This window comes from Pempheris klunzingeri, chromosome 9 (assembly GCF_042242105.1).
Source record: "Pempheris klunzingeri isolate RE-2024b chromosome 9, fPemKlu1.hap1, whole genome shotgun sequence".
Classification (NCBI taxonomy): domain Eukaryota; kingdom Metazoa; phylum Chordata; class Actinopteri; order Acropomatiformes; family Pempheridae; genus Pempheris; species Pempheris klunzingeri.
This window is the reverse complement of record NC_092020.1, coordinates 22,300,812-22,318,556: the sequence shown is the minus strand read 5'-3', so window position 1 is coordinate 22,318,556 and position 17,745 is coordinate 22,300,812. Positions and strand designations below refer to the sequence as shown.

General features: G+C 42.6%; 1 protein-coding gene across 1 annotated transcript in view; it reads left to right on the top strand.

Annotated features, from left to right (window-relative positions):
* The first annotated feature begins 2,998 nt into the window (after positions 1-2,998).
* Positions 2,999-17,745, top strand: part of prom1a (prominin 1a) — a 70,604-nt gene continuing 55,857 nt past the window's right edge. Inside the window, exon 1 of the mRNA XM_070836838.1 lies at positions 2,999-3,227. Coding sequence (XP_070692939.1) covers positions 2,999-3,227 — 229 coding nt within the window. The remainder of the gene's footprint in view (positions 3,228-17,745) is intronic.

Genomic DNA, 17,745 nt, shown 5'->3' with positions numbered 1-17,745 from the left:
TTCCTTATTTAATTCCTACCTCGATATTGTATGGAAATGCCCCCTTTTGGATTAATAAAACTTGGTTTCGTAAGTGTGTTGTTTTCATGTAACAATATGCTGTTCAATTAAGATGAATTCCACCTCTAAAATTATGGTAATCCAATATATTCCAGATATTTGGAAAAATACATAGAAAACTACAAAATATCCACATGCACAGAACAATGGCAGGAGAACAAACGTGAAATGTAACATTTTACATGGGAAATATATTGTATTCCACATATATAGCTCTTAATATAACTCCATCACGTGAAATTACGATCACATGTGATAATACTGTGGAACAAAAAGTACTGAAATATCTGAAAATCACATTAGCCAAATATATTGTTTAACTTTCTCAGGTGAAAAGTTGGAAAGGCCTGTGGGTGAGTGAGTTTTTCCACATATGATCAAACATCAGAACGTGTGATCTTGTGCCTCTGGCCACGGATCGATTGTTGACGGGCGGTTTGAGATCATCTCTGAACGCACAACACACCCGTCCAGCTTGAAGTGGACGGACTCCAGAAGCAGAAGTCCACAGAGGAAACCGAGGCCGCTGTGGGCTCGCTCGGTCTCTGCTGGGACACGCAGATGGTTTGGTCAGACTGTGGTTAACGACATGAGCCCATCCTGAGATGTGCCAGTGGTTCAGGCTGCTGCTGGTGGTGTAGCGGTGTGGAGAACACCTCCTCAGCAGACACCAGGCCTCTTAATACCTACTGAGCATTGTTTAAATGCCTAACGGGATGTTGTCACCGACCATGCGCATCCAGTTGAGACCACAGTCTACCGAATTTAATGGCTTCTTCCAGCTGGATAAAGCAGCATGTCGCACATCATCTCCCGTTGGTTCTACCAACATGGCAACGAGTTTGGTAGTTACCTCCACAGTCACCAGATACCCAGTACTTGACAGGTGTGCCTAATAAAGTGCAGGTGTATGAGTCCTAAGCCCCATCATGCACTCTGTGTGATAGTGAAAGATCAGGAAAAAACCTACTATGTGGACCTTAAGTTTGGCCTGTTTTGTCAAAACTATATGAATCTATCTCCATATTTATTTCCTGATTTTGGAAACTTACCAAATACAGGATTACAGCTCATGCCAGTAAAAAGGAGCTTTCTGTTTATTACTGCCATTAAGCTGAGGTTTACACCAGCGCTGACCTCACCTGTCCGGAAACCGAACATTGGGTCAGGTAGAGTAAATCTGCAGCAGACATTCTTAGAGGGCTTAATCTCCTTACGCTGCTGAAGACTGAGACGAGCTTCATCTTCTTGTCACAGCTTCCAGGAAGTCGTCTCAAGACAAGGCCGACAGGAGTCGAGAGCAGAGTCCAGCGTGTCAGACAGACTCTGAGGACGATACGATGGTAATTCTGACACACGGCTTAGAAAGATCTCACTTGCTGAAAAGTCTTCTTAGGTTCAGCCGACACAGGAAGACCTCAACCAATGAGATTATTTCCCCCGTTCAGTGAGCGAGAAGAGCCTGTACAGCTAAAAGTCCCATCTGCCCCTCTGCGGGTCTAATGAGTGTGTGTGATCAGTGAGGAAAGGTGCTCAGAATCAGCGATCAAAAGGCCTCCAAACAGGAGTCCCCCTTGTCTCCAGGAGCCGGGGGGCCCCGTGTGCTCTGGGGAAGCGCACAAGGACGTTATTGTGCAAAGAGACAGAAGCAAAGCCCACCTGATCGCCGCTCCACCAATCACATCACCCTTCCTGGCTGCACCTCAGGTATCCTCTTATCTGCCCTCTGGATGGAAAAGGGGTCAAAGGTCGGGAGGACAGAGAGCACCTGTTGGCAGGACAGATGGAGAGTGAGCTGTGGGGTATGTTTCAGGGAGAGAGATGCAGTGAAGCGGGGAAAAAAAATTGCATAATATACGTCTGAAATGAAGTACAAGTGGAAAAACTCAGTGAATATTAACATTTTATGCTGCAAATCGTTCTTTTTAATCTGTGCATTTATCTGACAGCTGTATATATTCAAGATTTAAATATCAATTTAAATTTGCTCCAACTGCAACATTAAAATGCTGCTCACGTCTTACTGCATCGGAGACGCTCATCCAATAAAGTATGATAATGAAAAAAACTCTGAAAGGGGCCGTTCTCTCTGCTACTTTTCTAATATTCTTTGAACAGAGGACTTTTTAGGGTGTTTTAAAGGGTGATATGGTCCCTGAAGCACAGGACCTATATTACTTCTTCCACCTTTATTTGCAAGTGCATCAAAAGTTTAAGTACAGTAGTTAAGTAAATGTACTTAGTCACACTCCACCGTGTATTCCCCTTCAGTCAAAAACTAAAGGTGCTTGAAAAGAAAACAAAAAGCATTTCACCTGACAAAGACAGAAACATTCCTCAGAAATATAGAATAAATCTAAAAAAAAAAGAAATCCCACACATTCACTGTTGTCTAAAAGAAGATGGATATTTTTTTTTTTTATCCTCTCAGGATGCACAGACCCCTGAGAGACGAACAGAGATATTGAAACATAAGGAGTTCCCATCCCGGCCTCGTCTCCCCAGCAGGAGGAGCGCTTCCCTCTGGACCACCTCCTCCCCGCGTGGATGTGACGGTGGCGCGCGTCCCCGCCCGCTCCCGTGACGCAGCGCATCCCCGTGCGCACAGATGCTGGAGTGGAAGCGACAGGCGCGCTCATCTCGGCGAGACTGAACGCGTCGAGGAGCGGAGACGGGGGAGAAGAGATCACCCGGTTTGCGTCCGTCAGGAGCCTCAGACCGCCGGGAACGATGCTCACTGGTCCCTCCGCGGGCAGCAGGACTTAACAAAGCTGCGGTCCTTCCATCTGGACACTTTTTTTTATTTACATTTACTCTCGCCCCTTCCCCTTTGCAGAGGGAGATAAGAACCCAGGCAGCCGTCTCCCAGCTTACATTCCTCCCCGTGTGGGCTACTTAACCCCACTTTGACGGCCACTCGGGTTTTCACTTGTGCGCGATGTGGAAGACCTGGATCCTCCTGCTGCTGTGGGTGCTTCTGGCGTCCGGCGAACTCCAGCAAGAGACGGAGCCGCGGAGACTCCCACCCCCGGGAAAGTTGGATTTCGGTTATGTGCCCGCGGGAGTTTACGAGACACTGGCCCATTACGAACCTGGACCGATAGGGATCCTGTTCCACATGGTGCACGCCTTCCTGTACGCCGTGCAACCCAACGCGTTCCCAGAAGGTAAGCATCCTCACCCAGTGGCACAGGATGACAGACAAGAAGCGTGTGGCGTTTGGAGGGGATGCAGATGGGAATAAACACATCTGGAAACATTAAATGGGTCTGACTGTATGTCGCCATGTAGGATTTCTCACTGAAATCTCTTAAGAGAGTGGATCCGGTCTGGCTGTCTTATGGGACTTGGTTGGTTTTGGACCATGAGCCCGAGATCCGCTGCATCCCGTTCAAATCTCTCCATTTTTACTGGGTCTCCTCCCATTTGGCACTTTTTACTGCGCCAAAACTCTGCATGCAAACAAAACACGCAAGAATCGGTTCTCATGAATGATTGTGGATCAACAGCGGCCGTTTTAACTGCTGACATCCGGCTCCTCTTCTGCCCACTCGCGCATTTGTAGCCCATTTGTGCGTCACGTCCCTCCGTGCCGCGCGCGTTTTTGATTTGCGCGCAGAGCTGACAGCGCACTTGGAGGTGTTGTTTCTGCCCGCAGCGCACTTTGTGCCACGATAACAAACCATTAATGAACCCCTTGCTGACACCGTCACGTGCTCGGTGGCCGGTTTTACACACACACACACACACACAGCTTTTGGCTGAGTGTGTGAAGGTTCACCCAGAAAAGCTTCAAGCCCGCGCGGCTCTGCATCTAATACAATTAGAGCTGACTGCTTAACGCACGAGACATGAGGTGTGTGTTTGTGTGTATATGTGTATGTTTAATTGGGTCGTGGACGCTCAAAAGATGCAGCTCCCCTCCATGCGTCACAGGCCGTGTCCATACTCCACTGGAACATTTTGCAGATTAGCTTCTCTCTGAGTCACCTTGTTAATTGGGTAATCCCATAAGCCCCTTGCCATATGTTGGCCTTTTAGTTTTCCAGTTTGTCACCAGCACTTGGGGGCTCTTGGCCTAATCCTATGGAGCAGACCACTGCTCAGTGAAACTGTTAGCCCATTCATGGATGCACCCGCCACATGATGTAAGGAGGAGAGTGGAAATCATGTGGAAATTGTTGGTTTGTACACAACAGTTGAGCAGACAAACGCTCGCACACGCTTATGCATGGCTGTAGTTTTGGCATTCCTTTCATTAGCAGGCCTCAGGGGATTCATTGTTATTTCTGTGTTCATCAGAATCTCGATGGCGTAAGCAAAGGCCATCTGCTTATTAATAGCAGCGGTGCACGATCAATCCAGTGATCTGTCACGTCTGTTTTGGTGAAAACAGGCTGGGTTGCAGAAAACCTTCGGGACGGGCAGAGCTTGTCATTTCTGTAACAGCATGTTACAGGAAGTCCCTCCGTGCAGCGCCGCCTGTTGGAAAACATAACTTGAGAGTTACATTAAAATCTATATGAGAAGTGAAGGAGAGAGTGTGTGTGAGTAGTTTCCGCTGCAGTGGTTTGTGACTGGAGGTGGTGCAGATGTCAGAGTGGAGCTCTGTTTGGGCTGGGTGGGTGTGGGTGTCTCTTCACATCAGCGTTAGCTTTCTTCCAGCAAGCATTTAAAGAATTAATCACTGAATTCTTGAGGGGAAAAAGTGCAAAAAAGAAAAACATCCTTCTTAACAAGTGCTGTTCATGTTGTTGTCAGTTTTCAAATTACACGTTCCTCAAAGGGACAGTTCACCCGATAACATAAATATAAGACAAACATTTAATAAAAAATGGCATCTGGACTCAACAGGAACATCTAAAGTGACATGAACACAGATGTGACTGTGAACAGATCAGCTCACAGTGATATCTGGATTATTGTCACAATGATTAATTATTATTTTCATCAGCAATTATTTTCCTAAATGTTTCATCTATAAAATGTCAGAAAATAGTGAACATATTATCAACCAACAGTCCACAATCCACACATACTGAATTTACAGTTATAGAAGCCAAAAAAAGCAGCAAATACTAAGAAAACCGCGATTGTTCGACATGTTCCCTCGATAATCCAGACGGTATCTGCATTGTTGTTAATTACTTAAAACATTCCTGTACAAATATAAGATTGTTTGACAAAATAATCCCAACTCCCAATTACCATCTTTTTTCTAAGATTTGGATCTGTAAACACGCAGGCTGAGTAGTTGCTGTCATACTGTAGCACTGGTCCAGTTGCTTGTAAATAGACCTTGAGTAGGGATTACTTTGTTAAACAGCTCTTTTCAGGGTCAAGAATGAGTGTAAAAGTGCTTTTAGTGATAAAAAAAGACAAGAAAGTGCAGTCCATTTATCCTTTAAACTTTAACTGGGCACCCTGTAGTTTATGGGTGAGAAGGCCGACCATCAGCCACAATGTTCATGTTTGACCAGCAACCATTAAAAAAAGACACTAATTTGATGCTTAACTTCAAGCCAACAGAGACAAGAGGACAAAATAATAAAAGTTGCAGAGCTTCTTGGCAAACTCCACATTCAGATAAAGACCGTGTAATATGGTTGAAAGCTTTAAAATAATTACTAGTAAGTGCACTTGGAGTCGGGACAGTATTTCGACAGCGCTGTTGAGTTTTTGAAAAGCGACGTTTGAAGAGGTTTAAGCAACACAAACAAAACTCCACGGAGCTCAGTGTTCAGTATCAGCTGCGTACAACGTCTCTAGATGTCGGCCTACAGTATCACATGAGACAGAGCTCACACTGTGGGTCAAAGGTAGCTGTCACGGAGTCAGTATCAAATAAAGATTCAGTGTCAGTTCAGCTCTATCGTCCCAGGGGGACACGGAGTTTGCAGCCTGATGAGCCAAGCAGTCCACAATCACATCAGTTTTGAAAACAACACAAAGCGGAAGATACCCAGTCTTCTGAAAATGCACAGGAACAGCAGAGTGCAGCAACAACTGAGCACAGCTTATACTTAGCATTCATTTGATGTGGTTTACCAGACCAGTGGCTACCGGAACAAAGGATGCTGAAAGTCTCTCACTCTGTTTCAACAAGTGCCGCTCATCCGTCTGATGTAGTGGTCTCAGAGGGATGAACATTATGTTGCTGTGTAATTAGCGACACCCCATCATCACGTCTTCCACAATCACTGCGTGACATTTTAACATTCCTAAACGTCTTTATAATCTCATGAATGTTTGATGCCGCCGACTGACACCTTCATTCTCCGTATCAAACGGCACGTTGGCTCCCAGCTCGTGGGAGGTGTTATTAGCAAAGACGCAACAAATGTCTATCACTGACACCCACACAAAGCAAATGAACAGTGACATATTTTCTCTGACATGTTTTCAACGGCTTTTCACTCCCTCCCTCCCTCCCTCCCTCCCTCCCTCACACCCACCCACACTCTCACCGACACACAAATGCTGCACGCTGGTGATGAAGCGATAAAAGTACAGGATCATAAGCTCTATTCAGACATGAAATGTGGAACTTTCCGGGCTTTATCTGCAATACGGCTTCACTCAAACATGACAGGACTTTTTACGGAAAGAGCCACAACGCTCGAGCGGTGCTTGGAACATTTTACCGGAGGTGAAGCAGCACCGCAGCTGGAAATGAGTTGAAAAGTTTAATGATATGAAAAAGGAGTGTTTTGTGTTCTCTCTCTCTCTCTGAGGCTCATCGCTGAAACTTATTTTGCTATTGAAGCCTTAATTAAAAGCCGCTGTGAGCACGGGGGAACATTTGCCCCCACTTCTCTTCTAATAAACCTCTTAGGTGAAGAATTCTGCCACCTATATTATACAGTCCGACAGTGCCCGAGCACAGAATAAAAAGTTGGGACATCTTTTAATTCCCGTCTGCGTTTTGCTGGATATTAATATGTTCATCCATACAGTTGGTTATTATACTATGACTGTGTGGCTTCGTCTTCAGGTTTGTCCAAAGCTTTAAAGGATAACTGTGGTATTTCTAAACCTTATTACTTACAGATTTTGGGTTTGAAATGACTGCTAAGCATAAAAACACTGGATCTGACCCAGTGAATCGCCTCAGCTGTCCAGTTTGACTTACAGGGAGTGAGTAAGCAGCGCTGCGGGACTGTACTCAAGGACACCTCAGTAGAAAACAACATGGCTACAGGTGGGCACGCATCAGAAGCCGGCCACCTTCAGCTATCAGGAATTCATTTTTATCAACTATTCTCAAACTAATTAATACAAAAATGCACATTTACCATAGCGCAGGTCTCTCATTTCTCCGAGTCTTTTAATTAATTTTGGTGTAAGTCATCCATCACTTGAGAATAGAGGCGCGTCAGGCTCCTTCTGCAGTTTTAACATTATCATTTCATGCCTGTGGGTGAGCACAGCTTGAGAGATGATGCCAACCAGCGTCATGCGGCAGATCCCAGTTGGAAAGTGTTTTCTCATTAGTGTCTCTGTTCCCTCTCCTCAAGAAACCACTCCTGGGTGGATTTCAGATGACAGAGGACTGGTGAAAATCAGGCATTAATTCAAGACAAGTAACAGTTGCCAGGGAAACCCATCGGCAGCTATCATGGCCGCTGTGTCTCTGCTCACCTTGCTGGCTCATATATGTGTCACCGCAGCAGTGTGATGTGAGCAAATGACCGCAGTACGATTCTGAGGTAGATTCATACAGCTCAGGTCGAACGATCAACAGGGCGAGCTTATTCAACAGTCATCAAAAGGGAGTCCAGAGTGTTTATTCACAGCACAGAGGCCTGAAGATACTTTGGTGTTCAGTGAAGGAGGCACTGACATGAAAGAAAAGTAAAGGGGAACACTTCAAAGATTTCTAACCAAGGACAAAGCAGGGATTGAGGCGCTTCGTGATGCACATCAGAGATTTACTGGAATTATGAAGAGGCTGACGTTTTAGTTTAATGTTCTGAGGAAGAAATATTGATAAAACGAGAGCCTCTTAACGTTAAATGCTGATAAATCTCAACCATAATGGTGAACAAGAGTAAAACGTTTTCAATATTTGGTTTTGATTTAGTAGCAAAGTTTTTAGTTTTCTCTCCTCCTAAATCGTGATCTACCAGCAGAGGGTTTGCTGAGATTTAACAGGCCCGAAATCGCTCACTCGACACAAAAAAAATATCATTACATATTTATGGATAAATATGTGAATGTGTACTGTGTTAGCTATTCAAGGGATTTAGTTCCACAAAGTTGGGAGGTTCGTAAAAGACATACAAAAAAAATAAAAGGTATGAAAACTGATACCTCAGAGGCCAAAATATCCAAACTCATTGGCTCTAGTATGACAAAAAAAAAAAAGCTCTAGTAAGCAGTGGCGGCTTACAGGTTACAGAAATTGGCATGTTAGGTGGGGAGAGTCATGTGGCCAGCAGATCTGACTACTGGGCTACTGGCTTATACATCCTCCATAACGCATCTAAACAGCATCTAAATCAAGGGGAGTGGAAGAAAATTGTCATGTTTCTGATGCAATAAATAAATACTGATGGAAGAAAGATCATAAAGTGACATAACTAACATAATAATTCATCCATTTACAAACACAGAGTGTGTCAGTTCTATTGACAGGCAGCGCACATCTTCTCAGTCAAAATTGAACAAAGACAAAACTCTGAACTGCAAATCCGCCGGAGCTGCCAAACATGAAACGCATGCTTGAAATCATCATCCGTAATTTGGAGCCAATATTCTTCCTTTAGACTTGCCACGATTTCAAAGACGTAACAAAGCTGTGTTTTCACTGTGTGAGTATTCACCATCAGCACTAAAGCCAACTTAATGCGGCGTATTAAAGAATCCAAAACTCCATCACCCAATCCAATCCAAAATGACACTAACTACTGTTGACACTCACATACTGCAGTCCTCCAAATTAGCGCATGATGTCATAATTTCACTTAAAATCTATTCCAAAAGCCTATTAACATCATTTTAGCCTATTAAACTAAACAAGAACCAAATTACAAGCATGACAAATCACAGTTAGTGGATTAGCGTCCACACAGTGCCCTTTTAGTAGCGTCTCACAGCTGAAGAGGAAATGTCAAGAAATGATGAGATTCAGTGTTTCAGGCTGTGTGTTTTTTTTAAGTTTCAAAGTTTTTTGTGCAGTAAACCGAGCTGTACTCTACAGGTATTAAACAGCAGACTCTGCTGATTGTGAAGAAATGATTCTGTTTGTATATAATTTATTCTACAAAGACAGATTTTACTAGCAGTTCATACTTGGTTGTGTGCTCCTTTTGGAGGACGCTTGATCATCAAAAAAAGAATGCTTTTATGCAGACGAGTGAAAAGTTCACTTCAGTTTGGTTGTGGTGTTTTAACCTTGAACACAGAAGAGCTAACAACTTTCAAGGGTTCAATCTGACTGCACCGAAAAGGCTGAAATAAAAATCTGGTGATAGATAATGAGCTTTGACTCTGCCCACGGGTCATTCGTAGCATGTGTGGATGACTGGTTGATGCTACAGGGGCCGTTACCCTGCAGCACACCTGCAAAGGGATAAAACACGGTGTGTCCCTCAGCTGTGCGATCGAGACTCGAGCCCTCCGACAGCAAGCATCTGCTCTGCTGAAGTGTCCATGAGCAACAGGCTGAGTGCTAGTCAGCCGCTGACCCTTCTGCACTCCTGTGGAGGGGGGGTGACCGCGAAGCCAAATCAGTGTCAGAGGAAAAAGAGAGGAAAGGAAACTAAGTCATGAGTCATTATTTTTCAGCAATTTTCTGGCCAGCTGCAAACATTTTCCTAATTAGAGATTTCTTCAGCAGCGGGCACATCTGTGGAGATTATCATTAGATGCTGTGATGATTCCCCAAAAGGGTTTAAATTTGCAATCATAATGTTTGGCAGATCTGAATCATTTTTCCATTCATGATATTAAAAACAAGTAGATACACCAAATGACTTGGAGACCCACATGTGCTGAGATGTTTGTCGTTATTAAAGGCTTAACTCTGAAATAATAAGCAATGAAATAAATGAAAATATTTAGCAAAGTAGGACGTATCACAGTACAGATCACCTTATGATCACCTTAGAAGTGATTTTGTTCAGTGTGTGCACATCCTGCAGAGTCAAATATTCTTGTTGGTGCGCATTTTTACTACAACAATTACTATTAGTAATTAAACTTCAGTGACTTGAACACCAATATATAATGCTTAATTTGTTATCAATATTTACTAACCCTCTTTAATATCATTGTTTCACCTTTTGAGCTGTGATCTCTGCTGTCTAACATTTCCTGCTGTTATTACAGACACGTGAACAAATTTGGGCCTGCTAATGGACTGGACTCTGCCTTAGGGCTCATGGGAATTGGTGCTCATTAAAGGCAGCTAAAAACAGCAATGCTGAATAAATAGGAATATTACATTGTTTTTTTATTGTTTTATTTATGAAGGCATATGGTGCCTGAATGAAATAGATTAAGTAAATGGCACACTGTTGAATAGAGTTATGTTCCAAGGCTGGATTTTCAGTTATTTGGTCTTGAAATGAATGAGGAGGCTACGTTTCTTTGGCAGTGTTAACAATCAGAATATGGCCAAATGGTTTGGCACCAAGTCCAAACTGAAGAAAAATAGTGCTACATATTGGTGTGGCCCTTACTAAACTAGTTTGGATACCACCTGCTATATAAAAAACCCACACTGTGTTTCTGTCCACTGGCAGGCTAAGATATGAGCAACATTAGCAGACACAAATTAGCATATTTAGTTGTCCATTAATTATCAAACTCTGCTGGACTTTATCCAGGTTCTTCTGCATCAAGTTTCAAACATTTGCTGAAAAACAATATGATGGAAAAATACTTATTGTCCTCTATGTGACATCCACAAATTCTGTCACAGAGAAAATGGGATCATGTTGCTGCTTTCTTTCTTCTGTAGGATTGGATAGCAGCCCTGAGGCAGTGAGCACAAACATGTCTGGATGCGAGGAAGGCATTCATGTCCTCAATATTTCATACTTTTCTCAGCTTCCATCTGTTACTAAAAAACATCAAATGTGATTGTGAGATGGTTCCTTAAAGCAGTTAGTACGATATCATCTGTTATGTAAACATCTAACCAAACAGATATACTGTAATTATAATGCTCTGTATGTTTCACACGTATTAAATGCACTGATATTCATTGACAATATAGGATCAGTTCTTCAATCTAAGAAAATCAGCCTGGTACTAATAAACTGATGAGTGAATTCTGCAGCACCTGACCCGCTACATACTGTAGCAGCATCTACATGACACAAAATGATGTGTGTGGTTCCTTTGCAGTGTTTTCGCACTGTCACTCGCAGTCTTGTCACTGCGCTGACAGTGATGGCCGTTGGCACCAGGACGCTTCAGGACACACACAGGCAGAGCTTTACTCGCCTACAACATAATGCCAGCTGATTGCCAGAGGCAATGTGTCACTGCAGCACAGAGCTATGGAGGCTACCACAGGCGAATAGATAAAGAGCCAAAATACTGTTCACCAGTTTCCATCTTTCTTCCATCTCTGTTCAGAGATATTTTATTATTAGGTGCATGTCTGTGTGGTAGCATCCCCCTGCATGTATGACATGCGCTTATCATAATGCAAATGTAGTGAGCTTCTTCAGAAACAGAAAAGACCAAACATACACTACTCACAAAAAGTTAGGGATATTCAGCTTTCAGGTGAAATTTCAGGATGAACCTAAAATGCATTCTAACCTTTCCAGGTGAACTTAATGTGACCTTCTCTGAACTTTTGAATGCACATGTCCAACTGTTCAGTGTTTCAGTACTTTTTGCACCAGTTGCTGTTCTCTAACGAGAAGCTTAACAGCAACATTCACAACAGGTTTGATCCATGAATCCACCAATACATTTCCTGCTTCAGTTAGAATTGGTATTTAAACAGTCCTCCTCATCCTGCTGTTCACATTCTGACATCATGAGACCAAGACGACACCTAACAGTTGATCAGCAGCACCTCAACACTGGAGGCTTCAAACAGGAAGTCCTCAGACGGAGGTGTTCACTGAGCTTAGAGGGTCACAGAGTGTCATCAGGAGGTTGGAACAGTGATACAGAGAGACTGGAAGAGTCACAGAAAGGAGAGGAGTGGACGTCCTTTGGCCACATCCCAATTTATTGAGACACCGAAATTTTTTTGTTGTGGTATACCTACCACTGTTGTTAGATTTTCTTTCAATAAATTGTTTAAGATGAATAAAATGACCATTGCATGATTCTACTTAAAAGCCCTACTTTCATGATATAATATCACTGTAGCATTCACTTTTTACATTTTCCATATATTTCACCTGAAAGTCGAATATCTCTAACTTTTTGTGAATATCTTCATCCAAAGACTGTTGGCTGAACTCCATGCTCCAGTGCTCCACTTATCATTCATACAGATACACACATTCCCACTGTTGGTGGAGCCCAAAACTATTAAATGGTAAACCGCTGGCCTGTGACAGGGGTCTTGCTGTAGATTCAAAATTGATGTCTGCACATCTGACATCAGGATAATCTCATGAAATTTCATGAAATTTGAATGCACATAAAGTGCAGTGAAAGTTAAAAGGATTTCACAGCCTCAGCAGGGTTACAGGTTGCAGGCAATTCTGATACTGAAAAGGAGAAAAATCGGTGTTCAGACTGAACACGAAGCACATTTTCCTTGTTTTGGTCCTTTTTATTCATCCCAAACATCCTGTTGTAGCGACTGCACAGAAGTTAGCTGCAGATGGCTGGGAACGCAGCATGTCTGTGTCTGTGTGTCACAGCTCAACCTCTGAGTGACCTTAAAACTGTGGAGGCCCATTTCTGCCAGAGTAAGAAAAATAGATGATTGTGCATGTTAAAAAACAGCATCGTAGCGAGTAACCATTATGAGATGGTAAGTTAGTTGTTAGTTAGTTGTAAACACTCAACTCAAGCATTGCAATTGTCGTGATTTGCTACTTTTCTCTTTGTTATATCGTTGTGAATGAAATATTTTTGTATTTTCGACTGCTGCACAAACAGTAAATGCTCATGACAGCTATTTTTCAAAACTATTTTCTGACATTACAAAGAGTTCTTCAATTCTACATTTCCTTCACTGTTCACCTGCCTTCTCCTGATAATTTGTGTTATTATCCTTTTGTGGAGGAACTTAATCTTCCTATATATATTTTTTTTTTCATGTCATGTCTGTGTTGCATTTGGTTATTCATTGTGAAAAGAGAGTTAACACGCTTTTCATTTCCACCTGAGAGGTGCCTAGCAGGTCAAAGATACAAACTGGCAACGCTCTCGTCACACACCAGCTTCTTTTACATTCAAACCGCTGCTGCCCCGGCTTTGTGAGGGAAGATCGCGCTGTATAATCAGAACACAAAAAGAAACATTGTACAGCACTTTAATTCCTTGCCTGCAGCAGCAGTCCTGTGAAAAGATATCAAAATAGCCTTTAGCGACATGTTGTTACTCTTGAAATGGATCCACAAATCTGGGATTAGTCTTTCTGAAAGCTCAGCCAGCCAGGCGAGGTGGCCAGCTGTAATTCACAACGAGCATTCAGTCGTTAATATCATTACACCATTTCGATATGGGACTAATTTTAAATTGATTCCAAGACCACCTGAGGCACAGGTGACCAAGAGTCATTTCCTAAAATGGGTATGATGTTACCAAACTATCACACGCACGAGTTTAAAGAAGTTGATTTAATGGAGGAGACACAGCTAGAGACAGGCAGCAGCTTAACATCAAAAAAGCTCAGTGGAAAGTAATGATGTGGTGGACAAGCAGCAACCAGCAGCTAAACACACTTCAGCTCCAAACTGGAAAAAAAAATCCCTCAACTTTTACTAATGAATGCTGATTTAATTGCCTAATTGAAGATTTCACTTGTTTTTTTAAGTGTGAAAGGAAGCTGTAGCGATATTTCTGTATTTCCCTGGACAAATTAAAGTTTGTGTGACATTTCAATCAGCAGCAAACTGAGGACTCATCCTAGATCATAGCTCTGTTAGATTTATTGCAGTTTTAATGAGCTATTGCAGCCCATGGGTGCCTCCATGTGCCTGTATTACCACTTAATGAGACTTCCATTGTTTATGGGATCATCAAATGCTTGTTTATGAGTGACATGGCACTCAAGGCATGCTTAGTAATGAGACAACCAGAGTCAGGGATGAGATCTCTGTCAGAACAGTGCATGTGTCAAGAGATGTGTGTTGTCTTCAAGAGTCCCTCAGCAACACCAACGCTTTTCATATATTCGGTTTTTATACGTATTAGCCCAATACACATATCTATATATTTATCCTTTATCTTATAGATCTTTTCTGTAATGAAGCTACCAGCCAAAGAATTTCAAACGAGAGTGACGATAAAACATCTTGAATCTTTTAAACTCAGTTGTTTATTGTTTTAAACCCCAAGAATCTGTCTGAATTGGCATTAAAAGTAGCAGCAATTTAAAGACAAAGCATACTAATCAATGTATTTAAGAAAAAAAGAAATACATTTGAATTTGCAAATTTCAATTTAACATTTGAAGCATTTTAGTTAGTTATTAGTTACTCAATAATAGTAACAGACCTCAAGATTTCCTTTATAACAGCCCCATAGACATCCTAGTTCCTACAGGTTAATTTGCTTTCAAATATCCCTCAAAAAACATTTGTGTGTTGATTGTGTCAGTGTAATATCAATGAGGTTACTTTTTATGTTACTCGTGATTCAAAGGTGTGATTTTATAATAAGAAGTGCTTCTTTTATTTACACATTTTTGGTCAAGACAATAAAAACTGTTGAATTCAAGCGGCACTGCATAGCTCCATCATTTGTCGCTGAAAAACCATTCACCGTGTCACTGAGTCCCAGTGTCCAAATGTGTTCTTACAGTATAAAAGGGTACGAAGTAGATCAATAGAGTGAACAAGCAGCTGAGAGGATGCTGAGAGGAAAGTGATGCATCTCATTTAGTAGGCTTGCTTCACTAGGGACTGGCATATTAGCAGACTAAGTAAGGGGAGATAAGAGCTATGGCATTAAGATAAGTTGAACGTTTGAGACATTTCTAGGTAATATTATAATGCCACCATCAGCTTAAGCTCCCAGCTATCTGACAGAGCAGGTGAGAAATGTGACAAAGCCAAAAGGAGTGAAAGCCCAGGTAGAGACAAAATCAAAAGATCACTGGCGCAAGAAAGGCTGAGAAGATATCAGCTTATTTAAAGAAGCTGGAGAGAAAAAAAAAAGAGGAAAGGGCAAAAGAAATAAACGGAGGGAGTGTGTTGGAGTAAGAGCTGCCGCTTCTCCGGGTGCTGCTAAAGCCGTGTCTCATTCAGGGACGTCATATCTGGGTCAGGCCTGGGTAGCCAAGCAGGAGAGGCGAGAGGCGAGGGGAGAGAGGCGAGGGGCGAGGCGAAGCGAGCGGCTCAGTCCTGCTGAATGGATGGCAAGTCATGCATTCCCTGTCCCCTCGTTCCGCTTCATTGGTGGGTGCAGTGGTGCCCGCTACGAGTCGACTCTGGGGACATGGTGAGTTGTAATTGCAGATGTGTGGCGGTAAGAGGTCAACCTGCCAACGCCGGGGATGACTATACTCTAAACGGCCTTTCTCTCCAACTTGCAGTTTATCCTCGGCGCCGCTCGTCACACCTCTTCACGAGGAGCTTGTAGGCTTCGCTCAGCGGTGCAGAGACCCTTCCCCTGAGTGGGATGTGTCACAGGAACATGGCTGTGTCACAACTCAGAGCGTTTTAGGCCTGTAATGTAGCTCTCAGTGACGGGCTGTGTGTCAAACATCCTCAATCTAGAAAAGAGGCATTGATCCTAAATGGATTAAGATCAATCCCAGCCAGCCCTGATTGACTATCACATGAATATGGATGAGTATTGTTAGGAGTTCATCAAGACCGGTACTGTTTTTCAGCATCAATCATTTTCAACCTTTCCTCTTACTAACACTCCTCACTAATCCATTATTCTAGTGCGACCAACATTTAAACATTTTCCTTCTCTGAACTAAGGTTTTTAGGACAGACGTTGGTATACTGTACAGACTGTGAACCCCTTTGAGGCAAACTTATGATTTGTGATTTTGAGGTGAATAAAATTGACTCGACAAGGCCAATAGGCTTACCATCGTCACACATAACAACACACAGCGTAATGCTGGCTGGGCTTTCAACTTGTCCACAACACACCCATGGTGTTGTAGCACAACGCTAAAGACAGCATCATCATCTTCAATGACCACACATTGGTCAATTAGCAATAGTAGTTTATATTTATATGTTTTTATATTTTATTCTATCCTCTTCTTTTTTTTTACTCTTTGGCATTCAGTGTGGATGGCAAAGTAAGATTTTCATTGTACAGGGAAACCCGTTTCTGCACTGTACACTTGACAATAAATGCTTTGAATCTTGAATCTTTGAATCTTGGCAAAAAGTAATGTCAACTTTATGAGTGAATGAGGTTCATACTGGTCCTCCACTAATTTCTACACGAGTGATTTTAATTGATGAATTTGACACTGCAGATGAGATGCTCAGTCCACATACTTGACTTAAACAAAACTCCTACCTTATGCACAATGCAAGTATGTCTGGATGATAACATTAGCTGAATGGCTAAAATTTGCCTGATTTTTTTTTTTTTTTTTTTTCTGTGGAGGCTTCCAGAGGAAGCTCTGCCCCAAACAATACGACAGCACGTCTGTCTGCAGATAGACGTTGGATCGTCTCCTCTGATTGGTTTACAGGTCACCATTCCCGTCTTTCATTGTCACCTTCGCAGCACGGCTTCAGCCTTGATTAGCTGATGGTAATCTGGGACGTTGTCTACCCGGGCCAGAGTGCAGAGCCAATCCTCTTGGCTTTCTGTCCAGCGTTCAACATGCTGACCAGACTGCACTGCAGACCACTTGCCCTGTTGTCCCTGGACTCTCAAATAACTACTTAGCCTAAAGGTTGGGATAGCAAGACAATCTGGTGGGCGACATGGCCTCAAACAATCTTGATCAACAGGATTCCTCACTTACTTTAGATTCTAGATATACAGCTCACATTGAAATGACAAATTAAAATTCAGTTACTGTTCGAACTGAAGCTGTAGATTTGAATCATCTTCAAGTCTGTCACTGCCTTCACAAATCTCTGCACCAGCTTTAGGGTTTCCTCATCACAGCACATCAATACATCTGTGTAGGTTAATCTCAACGTCAAAACACACTGAATTAGTTCAAGTTAATGAGTTTGCTGTTGAGGTCATTAAAGAAACCAGTCAAACTGTCCAGTCCAACTGGCTCGTACTGTACTGGGGTGTCGTAAGGTCGTAAATGGTCCAGCGTGCTTGAAACAAACACATCTTAAGACAAAAATGTTTATACGTGTTCAGAAAATCTGATCTCCCCTGAACAGTTTGTTGTTTTTCTTTGTAGTTTTGACACTATGAATCATACAAATGGAAATAAAGGCGCACTCTTTTGAACATTCCCTCCTCAAAGGCATTTGTGCCTCTTTACTCAGTTTTACACTCGAAAAGTGACAGAATTGTGAACAATGAAATGAGAGAGCCTCTGATGCTTTTGACTTTCTCACCTGCACACAGCTGGCAAAATCGCTG